Source organism: Schistocerca nitens, chromosome 12 (genome assembly GCF_023898315.1).
Source record: "Schistocerca nitens isolate TAMUIC-IGC-003100 chromosome 12, iqSchNite1.1, whole genome shotgun sequence".
In the NCBI taxonomy this organism is placed as follows: Eukaryota; Metazoa; Arthropoda; class Insecta; order Orthoptera; family Acrididae; genus Schistocerca; species Schistocerca nitens.
In genome coordinates this window covers 103,288,424-103,313,307 of record NC_064625.1, presented here as the reverse complement: position 1 = coordinate 103,313,307, position 24,884 = coordinate 103,288,424, and the positions used below count along the sequence as shown (strand labels likewise).

The following is a 24,884-nucleotide window of genomic DNA, read 5'->3' as shown; positions in this document are numbered from 1 at the left end:
TCAGCGATACAGATGGCCGTACCGTAGGTGCAACCACAACGGAGGGGCATCTGTTGAGAGGCCAGACAAACAGGTGGTTCCTGAAGAGGGGCAGCAGCCTTTTCAGTAGTTGCAGGGGCAACAGTCTGGATGATTGACTGGTCTGGCCTTGTAACATTAACCAAAACGGCCTTGCTGTGCTGGTACTGCGAACGGCTGAAAGCAAGGGGAAACTACAGCCGTAATTTTTCCCGAGGACATGCAGCTTTACTGTATGATTAAATGATAATGGCGTCCTCTTGGGTAAAATATTCCGGAGGTAAAATAGTCCCCCATTCGGATCTCCGGGCGGGGACTACTCAAGAGGACGTCGTTATCAGGAGAAAGAAAACTGGCATTCTACGGATCGGAGCGTGGAATGTCAGATCCCTTAATCGGGCAGGTAGGTTAGAAAATTTAAAAAGGGAAATGGATAGGTTAAAGTTAGATATAGTGGGAATTAGTGAAGTTCGGTGGCAGGAGGAACAAGACTTTTGGTCAGGTGATTACAGGGTTATGAATACAAAATCAAATAGGGGTAATGCAGGAGTAGGTTTAATAATGAATAAAAAAAATAGGAGTGCGGGTTAGCTACTACAAACAGCATAGTGAACGCATTATTGTGGCCAAGATAGACACAAAGCCCATGCCTACTACAGTAGTACAAGTTTATATGTCAACTAGCTCTGCAGATGAAGAAATTGATAAAATGTATGACGAGATAAAAGAAATTATTCAGGTAGTGAAGGGAGACGAAAATTTAATAGTCATGGGTGACTGGAATTCGTCAGTAGGAAAAGGGAGAGAAGGAAACATAGTAGGTGAATATGGATTGGGGGGAAGAAATGAAAGAGGAAGTCGCCTTGTAGAATTTTGCACAGAGCATAACTTAATCATAGCTAACACTTGGTTCAAGAATCATAAAAGAAGGTTGTATACCTGGAAGAATCCTGGAGATACTAATAGGTATCAGATAGATTACATAATGGTAAGACAGAGATTTAGGAACCAGGTTTTAAATTGTAAGACATTTCCAGGGGCAGATGTGGATTCTGACCACAATCTATTGGTTATGAACTGCAGATTGAAACTGAAGAAACTGCAAAAAGGTGGGAATTTAAGGAGATGGGACCTGGATAAACTGAAAGTACCAGAGGTTGTAGAGAGTTTCAGGGAGAGCATAAGGGAACGATTGACAGGAATGGGGGAAAGAAATACAGTAGAAGAAAAATGGGTAACTCTGAGGGATGAAGTAGTGAAGGCAGCAGAGGATCAAGTAGGTAAAAAGACGAGGGCTAATAGAAATCCTTGGGTAACAGAAGAAATATTGAATTTAATTGATGAAAGGAGAAAATATAAAAATGCAGTAAATGAAGCAGGCAAAAGGGAATACAAACGTCTCAAAAATGAGATCGACAGAAAGTGCAAAATGGCTAAGCAGCGATGGCTAGAGGACAAATGTAAGGATGTAGAGGCGTGTCTCACTAGGGGTAAGATAGATACTGCCTACAGGAAAATTAAAGAGACCTTTGGAGAGAAGAGAACCACTTGTATGAACATCAAGAGCTCAGATGGCAACCCAGTTCTAAGCAAAGAAGGGAAGGCAGAAAGGTGGAAGGAGTATATAGAAGGTTTATACAAGGGCGATGTACTTGAGGACAATATTATGGAAATGGAAGAGGATGTAGATGAAGATAAAATGGGAGATACGATACTGCGTGAAGAGTTTGACAGAGCACTGAAAGACCTGAGTCGAAACAAGGCCCCGGGAGTAGACAACATTCCATTAGAACTACTGATGGCCTTGGGAGAGCCAGTCATGACAAAACTGTACCATCTGGTGAGCAAGATGTATGAGACAGGCGAAATACCCACAGACTTCAAGAAGAATATAATAATTCCAATACCAAAGAAAGCAGGTGTTGACAGATGTGAAAATTGCCGAACTATCAGTTTAATAAGTCACAGCTGCAAACTACTAACGCGAGTTCTTTACAGACGAATGGAAAAACTGGTAGAAGCAGACCTCGGGGAAGATCAGTTTGGATTCCGTAGAAATGTTGGAACACGTGAGGCAATACTAACCTTACGACTTATCTTAGAAGAAAGATTAAGAAAAGGCAAACCTACGTTTCTAGCATTTGTAGACTTAGAGAAAGCTTTTGACAACGTTAACTGGAATACTCTCTTTCAAATTCTGAAGGTGGCAGGGGTAAAATACAGGGAGCGAAAGGCTATTTACAATTTGTACAGAAACCAGATGGCAGTTATAAGAGTCGAGGGGCATGAAAGGGAAGCAGTGGTTGGGAAAGGAGTGAGACAGGGTTGTAGCCTCTCCCCGATGTTATTCAATCTGTATATTGAGCAAGCAGTAAAGGAAACAAAAGAAAAATTCGGAGTAGGTATTAAAATCCATGGAGAAGAAATAAAAACATTGAGGTTCGCCGATGACATTGTAATTCTGTCAGAGACAGCAAAGGACTTGGAAGAGCAGTTGAACGGAATGGACAGTGTCTTGAAAGGAGGATATAAGATGAACATCAACAAAAGCAAAACGAGGATAATGGAATGTAGTCAAATTAAATCGGGTAATGCTGAGGGGATTAGATTAGGAAATGAGACACTTAAAGTCGTAAAGGAGTTTTGCTATTTAGGGAGTAAAATAACTGATGATGGTCGAAGTAGAGAGGATATAAAATGTAGACTGGCAATGGCAAGGAAATCGTTTCTGAAGAAGAGAAATTTGTTAACATCGAGTATAGATTTAAGTGTCAGGAAGTCGTTTCTGAAAGTATTTGTATGGAGTGTAGCCATGTATGGAAGTGAAACATGGACGATAAATAGTTTGGACAAGAAAAGAATAGAAGCTTTCGAAATGTGGTGCTACAGAAGAATGCTGAAGATAAGGTGGGTAGATCACGTAACTAATGAGGAGGTATTGAATAGGATTGGGGAGAAAAGAAGTTTGTGGCACAACTTGACTAGAAGAAGGGATCGGTTGGTAGGACATGTTTTGAGGCATCAAGGGATCACAAATTTAGCATTCGAGGGCAGCGTGGAGGGTAAAAATCGTAGAGGGAGACCAAGAGATCAATACACTAAGCAGATTCAGAAGGATGTAGGTTGCAGTAGGTACTGGGAGATGAAGAAGCTTGCACAGGATAGAGTAGCATGGAGAGCTGCATCAAACCAGTCTCAGGACTGAAGACCACAACAACAACAACAACAACAACAACAACAACAACCACCAAGCTTTATTGTACGAGCGAGGCGAAGCGAGCGTAGCCGCGGCTGAGCGGCGAACTGGGCAACTTCGCCAGCCTTCCGTACTTCATGAATGAACTACATTTGAACGCTTCACGGCAAAGAGTGAAATGAATGAAGTAGTTCACGGGAATGAACGAGCTCGACCCGTCTGTAGTGTAAACTTTTAGATGGCAGACCTCTCCCTAGTCCTGAAAATGTAGAAGTCGGTAAACGTCGGGAGGCTTCGGTAGGCACGCAGTTTCGACTGCTGCCAACATTACGTAGATGACTGTTGTACAAGGTAGCCATTGTCTGCTTTGTTATTGTTTCGCGCTGTACTGTTTTTATTGTGCAGTTGTGCTAAACATGATCAAAGTGAGAGAAGAGGCAGTTGCTGGCCCATCTTGGGAGTCGCCAACAACCACATCCCCAACCGGTAGGCCTACGGTTAGAAGGAAACCGGTATTACGTAGCGATGCTTGCAAAATCATATTGCGTGTGATTGAAAGGGAAAGGGAGCAGAAAAAATTGCTTCACCCCATTTACAAATCTTCAGTGAGAGCTGCTACATACACAGGACAAAGCGTGCGTAGCATTGGAAGATTCAAACAGTTTTCCAAGAATCATCCTGGCGTATCACCACAAACGCCTGGCAAGAAAGGGTGAGTTTCCATTTCAGATATTTTGTTCGCAATCACTTTGAAGGAGCCCCCTATTTCGTCCGAATTACCTTATATTTCATTTTTCCTTGCTACCGTATTCCTTTGTATGGAAACACCATTGGTTACTGTATTATTTCGAAACATTCATATTACAGTATATTGCAATCAGATGAATGGTTTGTGAGCGCATAGTAGACATACATACATTCATTTTTATATATATAGATTTTAATGTACATGATGATTTTAGTTTCGTTTATGAACAACATTTAAAGCGAGTTTTACTTCCAAGCCTTTCGTCTGCTTTCGTGTAAGCATGACGCGCAATTTGTAGTGCCAGCACTGCAACTTGTAGGCGTGCCTTGTCCCTCCCAAACGGCTCTTCTCCCCTTGCCAGTCAATACTTGCTTCCTCGTCTCCCCGCACTCCCCTCACAACTCCGCCGTCTTACAGTTAACACACTGTACTCTTGCCAAGTTTCTTCCTCATGATTGAAGGCTGTGTATGGTGGCGTGCAGGTTGGTCGGTCTGTTGGGCCGACAGCAGCAGGGGAAGTTGATTGATGCTGCGCTGCTATGAGTTGTTGCACTCCAGACAGGAGTTGTGTCATCTGCTGCATCTGCAAAAGCAAAATCTGTTCAAGTTTGACTGTGGATGCACTAGACGCTTGCACCGGATTGGTAGGAGCAATGGGTGGAGGCGTGGGAGTAGCTATGTTAGCACAATGCAACTGTTGAGAACAAGATACCAATAAATGAAACAAAGGTGCAAAGTGCTCCACACTGTAATCAAAAAATGTCCAGGAACAATTCTGTTAGTTTGGTTAGGTGCAAGCAAGAAACAATTTGCAAAAGGTGCACAAGCAATAAGCGAATGATGATGCGAGTGGGGTCGACAGCGGTGTCGGGAGGCAAGGTCCGATCTCTTCTCCAAAATCCTCGTCGACACTTTTGTCATGGCTCCCAAACCCAAGGTCCTCGGTGGTACTTTTGGGGCAGCCACCACAAACTGCATAAAGCGTGGGTAGTGACCAGGACGTAGCTATGTCTATTGGCCGAAAAATAATTAATGACAAGAATTGCGCCAGCTAGAATGAAAAGATAACTTACCTTTATTTCTGACGAAACGTACGCCAGCAATACCAAGTCAAGTAATATCCGAGAGTAGTCAGTGTACTCAGCCTAGTGTAATACAATAGCAAATATCACACTGCAATGGCTCTGCTATGAACTCCACAATAGACAATCGACAATTGACTGTCCGTCTCAGGCCCAGCGCTCCTCCTCATATGCAAAAGGCAGAGGGCGCTGCGGACCCGAGCTCAGCCATGGCATGACCTGTTCCATTGGCGGTGATGCCATTAGAGGCAGACAGCTGCGACAGGAACTGTGGCCAGCGATGTCACGGTCAGGGCGCGCGTGTGCGAGTTGGTTGGTTGGGTCCGTGGATACAACAACACAAGCCTTGATAAATACATTTTCTCATTTCAATAATGTGACCTGCTTCAAACTCCCTGATCTGACAGTACAGTTCATGCGTACATCTGCTTATGTCATACTGATCCATTACTTGTGGTTTATACTGACAATGAGCTGCAGGACATTTTGCTGGTAAGTGGTGTTGATCCACGATGTCAGTATTGAACCCACAGGCCAACATGGTTCAAATGCTGATCATATCTGCAGAACATACAAATGTTCATGTCCTGTGAATATGTGAGTATTTTTATTGCATGCATGAGTAAGTATATTTTTGCAATATGTTTGAACAGTTTCACAAAATTGTCCTTAAGTAGGTAATAATACTGAAATGTTAAGTGGTACATTTTTAAGCACAGAAGAATACAACAAGCTAGACTGCATCCCTTAAAACACAGCTTTGTTTCTTTCTGAAAAGTATTTGTTTATAATCTCTGTATGTCTTTTACACCATAGAGCTTCTTAGTAATCCAGGCACTTTAGTTTTCGTTGTGGTGGTGTGTGTGTTACGTCAAAGGCTGTACGTGTAAGATTGAGTCATTGATTTTAAATTGGAGACTGCTTTTAGGTTCTTCAGGTGGTGAGAGTATTATGCACCCCATACAGTTATCAATTGTGTTTCTAGTTTCACTCAGCATTTGTTCTGCAACTGAACTGAACATGTAAGTGGTACAACTGCATCAGAAACTGGGTCTTTACAACACAAAACACTCTGCACATACAATAAGAAAATGAATCACAGTGACAGTCACAGATTGACAGTAACATCAGCACCATTGCTACTCACTAGCTAAAGGCTCACTTATAAACTGTCCCTCTACACATGAAACTGCCAATTTATGCAGAGAATTGTGGCTGAAATTTCATTCTGATAGAGGATACAGCCCCCACCTCACCTGCTTCCTTCATAAATTTCAGCAGTTATTTCCAAAATCTTACTTCGGCAATCCATTAATAAAGTCATCCAGAAAAATGGGGCATTATCAGTCTTTCGAGTCTCATTGCCGGACAAATTACTTCTTTAGACTTGTCTGAGCCTTTCAGTATCCACCTGTGAGCATCTATCCAGCAGGGTGCTGTACCCCTCCTGCAACAGTAAAATCTGCACTATCGAGGAGAGTTGTACAGAGCACTACCTTTCATTCCTCCCACAATGACTCCATGGTCTCAAGTTTCCTACGTTCACATCAGCTGCACCAGATTAATACTGCATTTTATTTTAGGTATTAAACCATCCCCACCACTTGGCTGTATAGCGTTGCAGATGATAGCTCATATCCTGGTGGAATGGGCCCCCCTCCTGATATTCTGTACTAAGCACAGTCTAATATTGGTGGATGACCCAGACAATTGAACTGGTACTCCATTTTCTCCACAAAAGTGGATTTTTTCCTTAGATATAATAAATGCCTTTCAGGGTGGTTGTGGTTAGGGCAGGGGTGGGCAGGAATTCTGCACGCGTGCGGTGCACATGCACGTGTGCAGTTTAACAGGTGTTCTGCGTGCACACAGGGGCAAGCTGGCCACCCGCTTCTCTTCCCTCCCCACCATACCGTCTCTCCGCTTCTTCCTCTGTAATGCGTTTTGTTTCCTGGCCTGCTTTATTGAATGAAGGAATAAGGGTAGTAGGAGTGCTTGAAAGTAATCATCGTTTGAAAGAGTACCTATTATCTACGATACGTTTTATTTAATTATCACAGGTGGAGTTTACAATACGTTTAATGTCTGGAACAAAATTTCTATGTACAGACAAACGCAAACAGTTACGCAAATTTTCATTACTGATGTTTGCTCTTAACCGAGACTTATTAATTTTCGTAACAGAAAAAATCTCTCACAAACTTATGTCGAGCCAAACATTGACATTATCTTCGCGACTTCACGATGGAGACGGGGAAACTTGCTGTGGAAAGTCGTGATAAAAATCTGTCACACGTCTTGCCAAAAGGAACCTGTCTCTCAGACGAGAATTACGCTGTAGACCTATTAATTCCATTTGCAAACTGGGATGAATATCATCTACAGAAACAGCAGATTGTCTCGAGAACTATTCAAAACCTTGGGATACGTAAGATATATCCCCAAATCGCTTGAGAAATTCCTCATTGCACTAAGAACGGCAACATACTGAAATTTATTATAATGGCGTTCAATATTAAACTTCCGCTGACCAGCGAGAATACTGTCACATATTTTCACGTTTTTGCACAGAGAAAAAATGATTCTCCCATTCCTTTTTAAAAGATAGCAAATCTCCAATTCTCCGTTTCCTTGATTCACTCTGCATTTTCCGGTTACTGAAATTCACTACGTAGTGATCGTTTCGCTTCAACGTCCGCAGCTTAGCCTGGAACTACACTGCGGCAACCTGCCGGCTGTCGCCACTGCTCCCTTCGACGATTGCACGCGAGCAGCACACGTGCAGCACACGTGCAGCGCTGTGTGCTCACGAGCCGCGTGCAACGTTTGCCCGCCCCTGGATTAGGGCATCTCCTACCAGATGCCAAGTCTGGGGGATCCTTGACCTAAAATGCTTCACCAGTTTCCTCAATTGTCCTTTTCGTCAGTATCAAAGGGGTTTAGATGTTTTAATTTTTTCTGTTGTGCTCTATTTTTCATTACTCAGACTGTGATGGACAGGGTAGTGGGATGGACATGGTCAGATGCAGAACATAGGGCACCAGGGAAATCACTTCAGCACCATCCAGATCCAGTGCCATCAAGAATGTAGCTATGGATGTAAGTACAAAATATCGAATTGACAAAGAAATGTACAAGCCAAGTGAGCAAGCTGATGGGCTGCTACAGAAGAATCCAGACCTACACATGAGAATAAATCGAAGGCATTGTGGTCAGTCGTAAAACACAAATTAGGTATCAAAGCCTCTAGACATGGAATTAGTACAATTAAGCTTGAAGATGAGATCATTGTAAATCCAGCTCAGATTTCAGAATGCTTCAATGAGTTCTTCATTAATGTAGTGAAACCAGAGGTTAATATTGCAGATTATGGGAACAATATATGTCCCTTTGGACTAAATCACAATTCTGAATGCCTCACAAAATTCAAAACAGTTTCAACAATAGATGTAGAAAAAATTATATAAAAACTAAAGAACAAAAATTCTGCAGGTTGGGATGCACTGCTCATCTATAAGCTTGACAAGTATGGGATCAAGGGTAATGTTCTCAATTGGCTTACTTCATACTTATCAAATAGGAAACAAAGAGTGACTGTCTGATCAAATGCAGCAAATTACTATTCAAAATGGGAAACAGTAGCCCAAGGTATCCCTCAACGCTTGATTCTAGGACTTATTTTGTTTTTGTTTTATGTTAATGATTTACCAAACAATATAAATTCTCCATCGATTTTATTTGCAGATCACACATCTGTATTAATTGAAAACCAGGAGCCAGAAAACCTCCCTCTCTACATAATAAACACAATGAACAAACTAGAAACATGGTTCCAACTGAATGGATTAAAATTGAACATCCCCAAAACCCAAATGGTCCAATTCAGAACAAAACAGTCAAAGCCCCAAGAAATTAAAATAACTCATAAAAATCAGGATATAGAAGAAGCGGATTCTGTGAAATTTTTTGGGTTAAACCTAGATAAAAATTTAAATTGGAATAAACATGTTGACTACCTGTTAAATTATGTAGCTTTGCATTTGCTATGCAAATATTAGCTGGTGGAACATGAATACATGGGAAATTGCATACCACAGCTACTTTCAATCAGTTGTAAAGTATGGTATTTTTTGAGGAAATTCAAGCAATATATTGTGCATACTAAAGTTACAGAAAATAATAATAAGGAACATGTGTACTGCCCATCCAAGGACATCATGTCACCCACTATCTGAAAACAACAGCTATTAACAGTTCCCTCCTTATACTTCTACGATACTTTCATCTTTCTACACGGGAATTTAGAGTTATTCGAGAAAAACTGTTTCAATCACACGTATAACACGAGAAACAAAGACAATTTTATGCTTCCCACTCATTGCTTAAACCTGTATGCTAAGTCTCCTCAGTATATGGCAATGAAAATTCATAACAAACTAAAAGGAAAAAAGTTCTGAGTATGAACCTAGAGACACTGAAAACAAAGCTATGTGATATACTTGTCAAACACTGCTACTACACTGTTGTGTGTAAATGAAGCTGTCCTTCAAAAAAGGGAGGAAAGAAAAAAGTTTATATAAATGTTAAAATTCTTTGCACCAATTAGACCTAAGTTGTGATATCCATTTTTTGGCGTGTCTCCTGTACACTAATCATATGATTAGAAATTGTACGATATGAGATGAATAAAACACTATTCACTCACCTGTGCTGACATTTTTATTTCTCTGACACTGTTTTATTATTGTCTATTCAACTGATTATTATATTTTAAGCCTTCCCACTCCTGTGGTGATTAACCTACCACATGGAAGGGATTCTTTACTATCTATCTTCATTATTACTCAGCTCAACGGGACAATGCCTGATGTAAGTCAGTTTCTGATGCCACAGATAAGCCCATGCCTGGTCTGCACTGACCTGTGTACCAGCTGACCTCTCAACATTTATTACGTCTTAAATTGTTTCTCAACTCTGGCATCAATTTTGCATCCCATGCCTCTGAATTATAAATGTGTTTAATAGTGCTAAAACAGTGAGTCTATGGCAGACGTCACTAACTGCAGATGAAACACCTCATTACTAAGGTACTGGTGACATCACTGCTTAGCATGTTAAATCCTGATTTAACAAATTCTGTATGTACTTATCACTTTGACATGCATTCTGCATCATTGTTTCCCCAGCACTCTGTAGGGGATCTTGTAGGTAACTATCTTGCCCCCACCTGCAACACATTTTCTTGTCTGCATATATGCTCACTCTTTTTTCCCATTCAAGTGTACCATTCCAGTCTGTTGCCTAGCCCATCATGTTTACACCTACATGACTACTTAGCAAATCACACTTCGGTGCCTGGCAGAGCATTCCATGAACCTTTATGACACTGTTCCTCTTCCCTTCCATTCCTGAATACAGTGCAGGAAAAATGAACACACACATCTCTCCGTATGATATCTGATTCCTCTTTTATTAGGATAATCATTTATCCATATGCAAGAGGGCATTAACAAAATATTTTTGCACTGAGAGGACAAAGTTGGAGACCGAGATTTCCTGAAAACATCTTGTCTTAACACAAAACACCGTTGTTTTAATGATTGTTTTACAGATACAATATCCAAGTTGCAGTGTCGCTCTCCCCTGTCTTGCAGTAGTACCAAATGAACAGCCATCTGTTGAACTTTTTTGATGTTCTATCTGCTACTACATTATAAATAATTTAATTCCATCCTGCACAGTAATACACCAGCAGAAGATGGACTAGCGTAGTGTAAACAATCTATTTAGTGAGTTTGTTGCATATTCTAAGAATTCTGCCAATAACACTAAACAAATAATTTGAAGTGAAAGGGTGTAAATTGCAACATTTATCAATTAAAAATTTTCTAGGTTCCAAAAGTTTGTATTGCCCTTTAAATCTTTAATGTACTGCAGCAGTGCATTATAGAGCTTAATGCCCATGTGGCTTACATGCTTCCGAGTTCGTGGTGTTCTTACTTGTTCTATGTGGAGATCATTCTTGTTCCTTGTGTTACAGTTGTGACAGTCTGCATTTGTGTGGAGATTGCTTTGGTTAGCTTTGGTTAAGAGTACACACTTAAGTATATAGGCTGATGGCAGAATAAGTATTCCTAACTTTTCGAAAAGAGGTCTGCAGTGAGCTTGTGTCGGACTGTGGGTAATCATTCTAACAGCCCGTTTTTGTAAAATTAAAATGTTTATCAAATTAGATTTTGAGCTGGCTCATCTGAATCTTTCTCATTAGAAACATCACCATCACACTTAATATTATTTTCAATACCAAACTCATTTTTCTCTTCATACACTTCAACAACCTCAACACTGTGACTACTATGTTTTACTACATCCTCATTTTCCTGTCTTATCTACTGTAATTTCATCTGGAATTACTCTGTCATTCTCACTTCCATTGGCTAGCACATGAACATCAGCTTCCACACATACAGCACCAGTATCAGAATTTTCATTCATTTCACAGTCACTCAACATTCTCACTAAACCGTACTCATCAGGTCTGTTATCACTATCAACAGCTACTACTGCATTACTACTGTTAAAGAAAGTTGTCGAAGTGTTTCCTTCTAATTCAAATTCAGATTTTTACTTTTTTGTTCATCTTCGATGGAGAATTTTGGGAAATTTTTTTTATTTGAAAACATACCAAAATTTTGCACACAGAAAGAACCTGAAGTAAGTAGAATGAAGTTTGTTCTATTTGTTCTGCCCCTTCCCCTTCTGTAAGTACTACAATGTGCTTGATTGTAATTCCCATGCATATTTGCCCCATTTCGCCAGGCTCCAAAAGAGGCAGGTCTTAATAGTAACAATTTTGAAAACAGAAGAAATGGTCCGGTAAACTGTTTCCTTGATTTTGCCCCCACTGCCTATTTCTCGGTTTGTAATTCCTATTCTCAAGTATCTGCCTATCATTCCTCTCCCCATTTCTTCTGTCATTTCTAAATCTGCTATTGAAATGATCATTGAAAGCTCTGTCATTGTTATTCCTGCTATCATCAGGTCTGTCATTTCTCTCCCATGCTAAATCCAATTTATCTATATATCTAAGAAATTGTTCAATTTTATCATCCACTGTACCCTATTCGGCAACCTACATTTTAGAGGATCTATTTGGATCATTTCATCGAGTGGTTTATCAAGATGTACTGAAGTTCTTAACTGTTCTTCATAGAAAGTTTTCATGTGTCCACTACCTTATTTGAAATTTGGCCCATTCAAAAATTCTGACTTAATTCTAGCTTGTTTAGTTTCTGACCAGAATTTGTTCATGAAAGTTCGTTATATCTCATTAAATGAGATTTTGGGTTTGATTGCTTGGTTCGCCCATAACAAAGCCTCTCCATCTAAACACTTCGAAAATAAAATAGGTGATAATTTGAAAATTAAATTTTTTTAAAGTTATTTTTGATCTGGTACATGAAATCAACTGGATGTATATTGCCCTCTCGTGAAAATGTTTTTATGTTTACATTACTCCACAATGGACTGTAACTACAGAAAGATTTGACAGCAACAGAATCTTAGATTTCTTAAAATTTAGATTTGCAGTTTGAAATTTCGCCTAAGCAAGTGCCTACACCTTCTTTTAACTCCGCGAAATTATCATTTGCGATTTTAGTGAAATTTTTTAAATTTTGGTCCGTTTGTGTGAATTTCTTTATGAAATCTTTGTTGAGCTTTTTTAATTTTAACACTTCAGCAGTAGCAACTTTTTCGAAATTTTCCACAGAATCTAGTTTCCTCTTCGAATTTTTGGTTTTCCTGTTTTAAGGCAACAGTTTCCCCTTATAGTCGACACATTTCTGGTATTTTCGTCTACTTTTTCCCAGTATTTTTCTAAACTCTTGTCTCGCGAATTTGTGTTCCTTGTTTGTCTAATTTCTTATCGATTGAATCAAGCTTTTCATCAAGAGTGACTCTATGCTTGTCAATTGACCGTTTTTGTTCTTCCAGAAGTTGAACTAACGTATCCAAAGCTGATACATTAGTTTCAAATTCACAAAGTGATGAACATACACTACTGTGATCACTACCTTCTCCAATTCCATTTTCTCGATTGACTACATTATCATCAGTAATATCTACACTGTTTTGCAACTACCCATTAACTTCCCCACTATCATCAACTTCCGTATTGCTGTTAACTTCCCTATTGTCCTCCGTAATGACAATGCAGAATGAAAACAATTTCAAAAAGTGAAAATTCAAATAATTTTTTGTATTTACAAACAGTTGGTTCTCCAGGTTGTGTTTTCACATAAGTATACTTTGTAGTGCTACTCACGTTCTTCTTTGTCCTGTTCTCGTAAAAATGGAATAATATTCCAACACGCGGGTTTACTCTGAAACAAAATACATGTTTACACATTTACACTGCATCCCAGCTCCTCCACCACATAAAAGATAACTTTTCTGAAGTTATGCATTTATATTGGGGTTTGTGTACTCATCCTTTATGGTCTGTCGCAGCTGAAGTCCTAAGTTTTCAGTAACTGTAACATTTAACTTCGGAAAAGTTTAATTTTGTTCTGAAAGTATAATAAATTTAAAATTAAACTTTTATTACGTTTTAAATACATTTAAGTATTATTTCAAAGGCAAACAATACTTACAATGTGAAAGGAGCAGCTACATGCTCACTGCTCGAAACACAAAACCAGACTGACTCCCCATGCAATTTTCTTTTTTAATGATGGGGCCCCTCCACGCCCACACCAATGTGGTGACCAACCAAAAGTTCTACCGTCACCTCCATACATGATGTTAGTTTCTGAATCGGGAGTCACAGGATGTGGGTTGTGATATTATCCATGCGTCTGAGTAGGATTACTCATTTACATGGTCCACCAGGAGGGGGAAGCGCCAGGGGAAGCGCCAGGGGAAGCGCCAGGGGAAGCGCCAGGGGAAGCGCCAGGGGAAGCGCCAGGGGAAGCGCCAGGGGAAGCGCCAGGGGAAGCGCCAGGGGAAGCGCCAGGGGAAGCGCCAGGGGAAGCGCCAGGGGAAGCGCCAGGGGAAGCGCCAGGGGAAGCGCCAGGGGAAGCGCCAGGGGAAGCGCCAGGGGAAGCGCCAGGGGAAGCGCCAGGGGAAGCGCCAGGGGAAGCGCCAGGGGAAGCGCCAGGGGAAGCGCCAGGGGAAGCGCCAGGGGAAGCGCCAGGGGAAGCGCCAGGGGAAGCGCCAGGGGAAGCGCCAGGGGAAGCGCCAGGGGAAGCGCCAGGGGAAGCGCCAGGGGAAGCGCCAGGGGAAGCGCCAGGGGAAGCGCCAGGGGAAGCGCCAGGGGAAGCGCCAGGGGAAGCGCCAGGGGAAGCGCCAGGGGAAGCGCCAGGGGAAGCGCCAGGGGAAGCGCCAGGGGAAGCGCCAGGGGAAGCGCCAGGGGAAGCGCCAGGGGAAGCGCCAGGGGAAGCGCCAGGGGAAGCGCCAGGGGAAGCGCCAGGGGAAGCGCCAGGGGAAGCGCCAGGGGAAGCGCCAGGGGAAGCGCCAGGGGAAGCGCCAGGGGAAGCGCCAGGGGAAGCGCCAGGGGAAGCGCCAGGGGAAGCGCCAGGGGAAGCGCCAGGGGAAGCGCCAGGGGAAGCGCCAGGGGAAGCGCCAGGGGAAGCGCCAGGGGAAGCGCCAGGGGAAGCGCCAGGGGAAGCGCCAGGGGAAGCGCCAGGGGAAGCGCCAGGGGAAGCGCCAGGGGAAGCGCCAGGGGAAGCGCCAGGGGAAGCGCCAGGGGAAGCGCCAGGGGAAGCGCCAGGGGAAGCGCCAGGGGAAGCGCCAGGGGAAGCGCCAGGGGAAGCGCCAGGGGAAGCGCCAGGGGAAGCGCCAGGGGAAGCGCCAGGGGAAGCGCCAGGGGAAGCGCCAGGGGAAGCGCCAGGGGAAGCGCCAGGGGAAGCGCCAGGGGAAGCGCCAGGGGAAGCGCCAGGGGAAGCGCCAGGGGAAGCGCCAGGGGAAGCGCCAGGGGAAGCGCCAGGGGAAGCGCCAGGGGAAGCGCCAGGGGAAGCGCCAGGGGAAGCGCCAGGGGAAGCGCCAGGGGAAGCGCCAGGGGAAGCGCCAGGGGAAGCGCCAGGGGAAGCGCCAGGGGAAGCGCCAGGGGAAGCGCCAGGGGAAGCGCCAGGGGAAGCGCCAGGGGAAGCGCCAGGGGAAGCGCCAGGGGAAGCGCCAGGGGAAGCGCCAGGGGAAGCGCCAGGGGAAGCGCCAGGGGAAGCGCCAGGGGAAGCGCCAGGGGAAGCGCCAGGGGAAGCGCCAGGGGAAGCGCCAGGGGAAGCGCCAGGGGAAGCGCCAGGGGAAGCGCCAGGGGAAGCGCCAGGGGAAGCGCCAGGGGAAGCGCCAGGGGAAGCGCCAGGGGAAGCGCCAGGGGAAGCGCCAGGGGAAGCGCCAGGGGAAGCGCCAGGGGAAGCGCCAGGGGAAGCGCCAGGGGAAGCGCCAGGGGAAGCGCCAGGGGAAGCGCCAGGGGAAGCGCCAGGGGAAGCGCCAGGGGAAGCGCCAGGGGAAGCGCCAGGGGAAGCGCCAGGGGAAGCGCCAGGGGAAGCGCCAGGGGAAGCGCCAGGGGAAGCGCCAGGGGAAGCGCCAGGGGAAGCGCCAGGGGAAGCGCCAGGGGAAGCGCCAGGGGAAGCGCCAGGGGAAGCGCCAGGGGAAGCGCCAGGGGAAGCGCCAGGGGAAGCGCCAGGGGAAGCGCCAGGGGAAGCGCCAGGGGAAGCGCCAGGGGAAGCGCCAGGGGAAGCGCCAGGGGAAGCGCCAGGGGAAGCGCCAGGGGAAGCGCCAGGGGAAGCGCCAGGGGAAGCGCCAGGGGAAGCGCCAGGGGAAGCGCCAGGGGAAGCGCCAGGGGAAGCGCCAGGGGAAGCGCCAGGGGAAGCGCCAGGGGAAGCGCCAGGGGAAGCGCCAGGGGAAGCGCCAGGGGAAGCGCCAGGGGAAGCGCCAGGGGAAGCGCCAGGGGAAGCGCCAGGGGAAGCGCCAGGGGAAGCGCCAGGGGAAGCGCCAGGGGAAGCGCCAGGGGAAGCGCCAGGGGAAGCGCCAGGGGAAGCGCCAGGGGAAGCGCCAGGGGAAGCGCCAGGGGAAGCGCCAGGGGAAGCGCCAGGGGAAGCGCCAGGGGAAGCGCCAGGGGAAAAAACCTCTCCGACAGTAGGACGAGTAGTAAGGGCAGTAGCGGCTTGCTAGCTGCGGCAGAGCATGCAAGGTGATGGAAAGTTAGTGTGAGGTTTCGTGCATTGTTACCTATGTTGCTGAGTGTTCGTTAAAGCTGGGTCAGTCCGAGTGCTGCAGCTGGGCTCATGTGGATTCTCCTGGGCCTGCTGCAGTGGCTTTGTCCCTGTAACAAAGCAATTCATTGCGGCAACACATGCGTTGCTATTACGCCCTCTACTGCTGTGTGGTCAGTGACTTGGCACAGCTTCATCAGGCTGGTGCAGAACTGCGGTGACCAGCCACCGTTTGGCATCCTCCGCTACTGCATGGCACATTTCTTCTGCAGCTGAGCCACTTCAGCTTCGGATTAATGCAAGTGGTTCACTCGTGCATTCGCGATGAGGTCTGCCACTTTGGCTTTTGTGTCCCTTGTGGGGGCTGCCCCGTGGCAGTCAGCGTCGCCATTGATACTGCCGGGGTGGCAGTTGTCTTCTTTGCACCTTTCACCTGCGGTGCTGCTGGGGTAGCAACTGGGACAGGCACGCAAACATCTTTCTGCAAGGTCGCAGAAGTGTTCGCAGGTCCTGCTGCATGGAGGCCTTGGGCGAAGACTGCATGCAGTTGACTCAAGGCCTCTTCCTTCTCTGCAGCCACGGCGGCTGCGAAGGCAGCCCTCTTTGCTGCCATGGCGGCTTTGAGCGCTGCAGTGTCCTCCTGTATGGTGGTGCCGAGTTCGAGGCCACAATTCTTCTTGGGGGTGCAAGCTGCATCCCAACTGCCTGTCTCCGAGCTGTCGTCCCCGCTCCTGGCAGGTGGAGCTGCTTCTGCACTGTCCCTCAGCTGCGCTGGGCTTGTGTGCGCCGTATGTTGTTGCTGACATCTCTTATTCCGCTGCGTCGGTGTGGCCACAGCCGCCTTCGGCATGGTTGCGACTTTAGAAAGCCGGGCAACCGCGCCAGCTAGAGAGGTGCTGGCCGCCACAACGGACGCAAGTCGGCAGAACGTTACTGCCGCGGTCGCAGGTATGGCTGTCATACTCAGCGGAGCACTTGACGCACCGCGCTGTGATGCGGCAATACTTCGTGACGTGGCCCTCTCCCTGGCACCTGAAGCACTGGGGCTGGGGGTCCGTGGCGGTCAGGAGAGCTTCTGTTGTAACCGGGAAGCCCAGCAACTTCTGCAAGTCAAAGATGTCACTCTCACCGTCGGCCATTTGCACGGTCACAGCATAGAGAGGCACCCTCTTCTTGTTGGTCCGGTTGTGCACCCTTGCGGTTCAATTACCTAACTCAGCTTGCAGCAGCCCTTCCCGGACCGCTGCCTCATCACAGCACCAAGGTAACACCCTGAGGAGTGCCTTGGTCGTCTTCTTCCTTCCAACGGAAGGTGCCTTCTCACGCGCCGGCGGCGCGTCCACGATGTGGTCGGCCACTGACCTTGATCGCCCTGTGGTCAGCCACATTTGCGGCCCAAACGCACAGCAGCGAGTCTGTATCGACAGACCACCTCATTCTTGGCACAATTCGTCATAATGTCCAACAGCGCTGTCCACCCGCCTTTGCACTTGACGTAAAAAGGAGCGACAGGCCGCGACTCATCTTCTCGGGGCTTCCTTGCTCGGTCAGCAGACTCAGTTGCACAACTGAGGGACTCTTCATAGTGGCATGTTTCCTCTGAGCGCACTTCTTTCCCATGCGTGGGGCGCAGAACACGACAATCTGCAGGCGTTGTGAGAACAACACTTGACAATTTGATTCCTGCGGCGCCCACAGCACAGAAACTTCACAAGCTCACAGCGGCCAAGTAAGCGTAGAACGCAACGGCAGCGATGCACACACCTCGCTAGCTCAGGCTGCTCTCCCCATGCGTGCGGCCTCATTTCTTCTGGACTGGGTGTTGAGTAACCAAAGTCTATCTGCAACGTAGGTTTTACCAAGAAGGGCATTTACTACCACTGCTGTGGAGTGTAGGTGGTGGTGGTAGGTTTTACCCAGAAGGGCATTCAGAAGGGCATTTACTACCACCGCTGTGGAGTGTAGGTGGTGGTGGACGTCTTGTTTGATTGTGTTAATCTCAAGAGGAGTCGGTGGTGGTGAAACTTTTATGTTGAACTGTCTATTCGATCAGGGCAACGTGCCGCCTATAGTGGTCTTTAATGTTATTTGGTCATCCTAGCTGCTGGACGAGGGGGTTGGTTCAAATGGCTCTGAGCACTATGGGACTTAACATCTATGGTCATTAGTCCCCTAGAACTTAGAACTACTTAAACCTAACTAACCTAAGGACAGCACACACAACATCCAGCCATCACGAGGCAGAGAAAATCCCTGACCCCGCCGGGAATCGAACCCGGGAATCGAACCCGGGAACCCGGGCGTGGGAAGCGAGAACGCTACCGCACGACCACGAGATGCGGGCGGACGAGGGGGTTGTCTGAAGTGTGTGTGGTGTTGTAAAACCAGTGTGCCGCTTCTTGAAAACTCTCCTGTACTAAGGGTCTTCTGAAGCTTCGTGAAGAAGATGGTGAGAAAGTCGTTTGCTACATGGTAGACGCGTCGTAGAATCTCGTTTTGTAGTTGTTGGAGCTTCTGTATGTGCAAGGGGGCAGCATTGCCCCAGACTTAACACGCGTAATCCATGACTGGATGCATGCAGTCTAGGCGCAGACCATTGTCAACTGGGAGCAAGGAGGTTGCGTTAAGAACTGGTTATAGTGCCCCAGCCCTCTGAGACGTCTTCTGGCGGACAGCGGTGATGTGAGCCTTCCAAGTTAGCTTGCGATCGAGGAGGACTCCAAGGTAAGTGGCAGTCGTTGCCCAGGTGATGGGCTGGTTACAAAGAAACAGTGGTTGTGCATCAGGTGGGCGACGGCGGGTAAGTATCACCCCCTGGCGTCTTGGTGGCATTGAAGCCGATCCTCCAGTCGGCAGCCCAATGCTAGAGGTCTTGCAGAGCGGTTTGTAACCATCGGAGGATGGCATCAATGTTCCGATCTTGCGAGAAGAGTGCCGTGTCATCCGCATAGATGGCGCGACCGACTCTCAGTGGAAACCGGCAGGTCAGAGGTGTAGACATACAGCATCGGGCCAAGAACACTCCCTTGTGGTACTCCAGCGAGGACTTGGCGGACAGAAGAAGTTTTAGTACCAACCCGGATGACAGAAGTACGCCCCTCGAGGTAGCTGGCAAGTAGGCGTACGAAACACGATGGGATGCGAAGGTGGAACAGCTTGTAGAGAAGGCCTTGGTGCCATACGATGTCAAAGGCCTTTGACACATCAAGCAAGGCAAGGGCGAAAAACTCCCGGTTGTTGAAGGCCAGTGTTGCCTCCTCAATGAAACGGAGTAAATGCTGAGTAGTAGAGTGATGCTAATGTGGCTGTTAGTATTTATACTTTCTTTACACTCCTGAACAATCCTCGGCATTGTTTAAATTATTATTTCAGTAATTAACAATTACATCTTTCACCCTAAAACAAATGACGTATTTTAATGATTACCTAGATTCTTATATAGAGATTAGAATTCACTCATTTGTTTAATATATAAGTTCAAGCATGTATAAACACTTAGGTATCAAATGTTAACAATACACTTGAATCTTCTGTAATTAGTAAATATATCATAAAATGTTCCTACCATTTAATGGACTTCTACACATTAGTGTAATTAATTTCCCGTTATTTTCTTCATAACTTTTTCAGAAGTACATATTTCCATAAACCTTTATGTCAGGAACTACTGTTTATGGTTAAAATTTATGCATTTTATTTGTTTTGATTGGACTTATGTTTCAAAATCCAGAATGTGAAAAAAATACTTCTTGTACCATTTCACAGTCTTACGCACTGACCCCACTGAGCTCAGTAACATTTCACAACCGTCAACTGCACCCATACTCAAATTGTAATCTACGATAGATTGAGGTTTCTTTATTTTTTTTCCCCAGTATTTCTGTCAGTCTTCTCTGTTTCAACAATTTGTGTTGTGTGATTTGTGGTCAACACGCACACCTCTATCGCACCACTTGATGGCAAGGACCTTGTCAGTAGAGTTAGTTTCTCCTCATTTTAGTTTGTTATGCAGTTTTGGCATGTTGCACCTATTCTTGAGAACAGTGCCACGTGGCTGCTCCATGGTTGTCAAGCCAGAGGAACAGGTCAGGGCTGGAGTACCAATTATCAGCATATAAAATATAACTCTGCTTCAAATACGATCCCATAAGAGTTGCTGCTACATCACCAATTTTGCCCAAAGTGGAACCCAATTTCTGTTACACCTGTATACAGGGTGTTACAAAAAGGTACGCCCAACCTTTCAGGAAACATTCCTCACACACAAAGAAAGAAAATATGTTATGTGGACATGTGTCCGGAAAAGCTTACTTTCCATGTTAGAGCTCATTTTATTACTTCTCTTCAAATCACGTTAATCATGGAATGGAAACACACAGCAACAGAACGTACCAGCGTGACTTCAAACACTTTGTTACAGGAAATGTTCGAAGTGTCCTCTGTTAGCGAGGATACACGCATCCACCCACCGTCGCATGGAATCCCTGATGCGCTGATGCAGCCCTGGGGAATGGCGTATTGTATCACAGCCATCCACACTACGAGCACGAAGAGTCTCTACATTTGGTACCGGGATTGCGTAGACAAGAGCTTTCAAATGCCCCCATAAATGAAAGTCAAGAGGGTTGAGGTCAGGAGAGCGTGGAGGCCATGGAATTGGTCCGCCTCTACCAATCCATCGGTCACCGAATCTGTTGTTGAGAGGCGTACGAACACTTCAACTGAAATGTGCAGGAGCTCCATCGTGCATGAACCACATGTTGTGTCGTACTTGTAAAGGCACACGTTCTAGCAGCACAGGTAGAGTATCCCGTATGAAATCATGATAACGTGCTCCATTGAGCGTAGGTGGAAGAACATGGGGCCCAATCGAGGCGTCACCAACAATGCCTGCCCAAACGTTCACAGAAAATTGTGTTGATGACGTGATTGCACAACTGCGTGCGGTTTCTCGTCAGCCCACACATGTTGATTGAATTTATAATTTGATCACGTTGGAATGAAGCCTCATCCGTATAAAGAACATTTGCACTGAATTGAGGATTGACACATTGCTGGATGAACCATTCGCAGAAGTGTACCCGTGGAGGCCAATCAGCTGCTGATAGTGCCTGCACACGCTGTACATGGTACGGAAACAACTGGTTCTCCCGTAGCACTGTCCATACAGTGACGTGGTCAACGTTACCCTGTACAGCAGCAACCTCTTGACGCTGACATTAGGGTTATTGTCAACTGCACGAAGAATTGCCTCGTCCATTGCAGGTGTCCTCGTCGTTCTATGTCTTCCCCAGTCGCGACTCATAGGCTGGAATGTTCCGTGCTCCCTAAGACGCCTATCAATTGCTTCGAACGTCTTCCTGTCGGGACACCTTCGTTCTGGAAATCTGTATCGATACAAACGTACCGCGCCACGGCTATTGCCCCGTGCTAATCCATACATCAAATGGGCATCTGCCAACTCCGCATTTGTAAACATTGCACTGACTGCAAAACCACGTTCGTGATGAACACTAACCTGTTGATGCTACGTACTGATGTGCTTGATGCTAGTACTGTAGAGCAATGAGTCTCATGTCAAGACAAGCACCGAAGTCAACATTACCTTCCTTCAATTGGGCCAACTGGCGGTGAATCAACGAAGTACAGTACATACTGACGGAACTAAAATGAGCTCTAACATGGAAATTAAGCGTTTCCGGACCCATGTCCGCACAACATATTTTCTTTGTGTGTGAGGAATGTTTCCTGAAAGTTTGGCCGTACCTTTTTGTAACACCCTGTATACAATAAAATCCAAAATATACTCACACTCTGACAGTCACACAGTACAAATGTCTTTATTCCGAATGTATTTCGCTTGGTTGCAATAAATTGCTTAGAAGATAGTTGTCGTTTGATCAGCAGGAGACTCATATATACAAAGCTTGTGATACAGGCAAAATGAATTGCAAAACATCTTACGAACTTTAAAATTACGATGATTGTTGACAAATAGACTGTCACCTCCAGTACTCGCAGAATAATCACTTAAGTGCAACATTCTCAGTAGTAGACAAAAACAGTCTTTGAACATTATTTCGCTGAAAACTGTTGTGTTCAAAAGTGTATCTCTGGACCAATAATCACTTTATTTTAACTTCTTAACTTGCGCCACTAGAAGGCAAACGGCGACACCACAATAGATTTGCTCAAATCCAATGTGCTTTCATTTTGACAGTGGAGAATTCACAGACTCTCCAGTGTTTTCTCTGGTGTAAACGTAAAACCGATTTGTTTCGTATGCAATAAATTGCAACAGTTCTTGAGACATAAATATTAGAAAAAATGAAAGAATGCTTGGGTCAGTATCTAATTGACATTTGTGTCCTGAACCCAAGTCGTCGAAGTAATGGTTTACCGGCTGAAAATTTGTTTCTTTCCAGTCAAATATGTCACTTAAGCGTGCTCTTTTCCGAACCGTTTCACTGTCACTCTGATTCCTCAGATTCAGAGGAACTGCTGACTGTAATTTTTGCTTTCCCCTCTGATGTAAACGGCTGAGGACTACAGCTTTGAGAGTCTGTTGAAGACTCGTCACTGCTAGCAACATCAGAAATTTGCAATCACTGTTGTTCTTGGGGAGCATATCCAGGATTTCTTTGCTTGTGCAACCATGTCAACATGACATTTCTCACGTAGAAAACAAGAAAACTGATGAAAGCACACGAATGAAAGTTGAATTCTGCAAAGAGGTAACACAACAACAAACGTATATGCACTAACTACACAGACTACTGAACAGCTACTGGAAGAGCAGGGCAGAAAGACAGCTCTGCGTGATTTCATGTCTAGGCACGCTGAATCGCAGCTACCTGAGCGCTACGAACTCACCCCTGGTGGTGGAAAAAGGCCAGTGGTGCGGTAGTGCTGTAGGGAAGATCCAAGGGCTGTGCTTATACACGTCAGGCGCGCCAGGGGAACGGCGAAGCATGATGTCCCCAGCAGTCAAAAGGATAATGAAAGTCCAGCAATAATCTGCTAAAATACTAGGGTTCCACTTTCCGGCATACCTCGTCTCAAATGTGGCAATATCTTGATGAAATCGCTCTCCATGTTTATCACTTACAGCACAACAATCTTTGTTAAGAAGTCAAGATGACTATGTAATAAATGCATTTTTCAATGACGTGTTGCAACCAAGTTTTTCATAAGATGACAACGTGTTATCTGCAGTCTCCTGATAATTTATTGCTCGTTTGTTCCCTAAGACCTGTAAACAGATTGTCTTAAAACATTCCAATGCATGCTTCTCATCACCTTGTTTGATTCCATCAAAAGTATGGTCTCCAAAAAGCTTTCTAATCTGTGGGCCTACAAAGATGTCCTCCTTTACTTTAACATCACTTAAGGGAATTTTTGTCTGAAGTACTTAAATGCATCACCATGTTTATACATTCCCTTAAAGTTTTTCAGGAGACCAGACTATGTGCAAGGGCAGGAGCAGAATCTTTTTAGGGTCTACTAGAGGTTCACTATTAATGTTCTTTATACCTGGTTGAAGAGATTCTCTGGTGGGTCATTCATGTTTAGTATAATGAGATGCATGAGCTCAGCTATCGCATTCACAGAGAAAGCAGCAATATTTAGTATAACATAACAGCATACCTAATAGCAGTGCAACCACTTTGAAGTAACAACAAAGAGTCATTATACTTGATGGCTTCATGTTTTGATATGACTCTTTCATATGAACACCGTGCCCAACTCAAATTGAAGGAACCTAATTACCAATATGTAAAAGCACTGCTTTTAAGCTCAACTTTGACAAATCAATAAAGAGTCCACTCATCAGGGTTGTAATTAATTCTGAGAGCTTTCATTGGACCATTTATGTCTACACTTGCAACAAGACTATCTCGCATGTTAAAAAAGGGAGTGAATTGTTGCTCTATTATGCGGTAGAATGAAACATTTACATTGCTTTCCAGAAAATTGTGCTGCTGCAATCTTCATGCTAAAATCTCAGTCTTAGCTTTAGAGAGCTCCAAATCTCTAATGAGATCACTTAACTCATTTTGTGACAATTTTTGTGGATCATTAGTTGACATGGAAGAAAGTCTGCATCTTGTGATGTGCATGGTTCAGGACATTCAGAATCCCCATCAGAAATAATCTCTTACTCTGTCGGTGGTTCAAGTACTGGCAATCCTTCCCCATGTAGAACTGGACATGTGGCAGATGGAATGTTAAGATGGATTGCTGTGTTCTTTCTTTTCTTCTTAGATATTTCCTTCTTGACAGGAGGAACCATACAAAAGTAACAGTCACTGATATGGTTAGTTGGCTCAGGCCAGATCATGGGCACTGCAAAGGGCATTGAACACCCTTTCCCATGCATCCAACTCCTGAGGTTGCAGATCACACGTGATCAGGATAAACCCTGGGCTCCACATATTTTGCACCTGTATGCTTTTTTAATCAATGGAATTATTTGCTGTTTTGTGAAGCAAATGTCACTTCTCCACACACATAGCAAAATGTCTCAGCACTGTTAACACAAACTCGTGGCATTTTTGTTCACTTCAATAGCAGTCAACTTGAACAACTGGTAGTTAATCTGGAAACAGATGTGCAAAAAATATTAC

The 24,884-nt window shown here is 45.2% G+C and overlaps 1 protein-coding gene across 1 annotated transcript; it reads right to left on the bottom strand.

Moving 5' to 3' along the window:
* Positions 1–4,115: 4,115 nt before the first annotated feature.
* On the bottom strand, positions 4,116–24,802 carry LOC126215235 (uncharacterized). The gene is made up of 4 exons (XM_049941900.1): positions 24,420–24,802; positions 16,274–16,367; positions 13,371–13,428; positions 4,116–4,545 (listed from the first exon to the last, which is right to left on the bottom strand). The coding sequence occupies exons 1-4, from the start codon at positions 24,454–24,456 to the stop codon at positions 4,324–4,326; spliced, it is 411 nt and encodes a 136-aa protein (XP_049797857.1). The 5' UTR covers positions 24,457–24,802; the 3' UTR covers positions 4,116–4,323.
* Between the last annotated feature and the right edge of the window lie 82 nt (positions 24,803–24,884).

What these genes read in the sequence shown, in the direction of transcription:
- LOC126215235 (XM_049941900.1), bottom strand. Translation starts at nt 24,456, where the DNA reads ATGGGGAAGGATTGCCAGTACTTGAACCACCGACAGA. An exon ending in GTACTTGAACCACCGACAGA is followed by an intron (nt 16,368 to 24,419) that starts GTAAGAGATTAT and finishes GCTTTGTTACAG; the next exon opens with GGACAAAGCCACTGCAGCAG. An exon ending in AGAACAGGACAAAGAAGAAC is followed by an intron (nt 4,546 to 13,370) that starts GTGAGTAGCACT and finishes TTGCTTTTGCAG; the next exon opens with ATGCAGCAGATGACACAACT.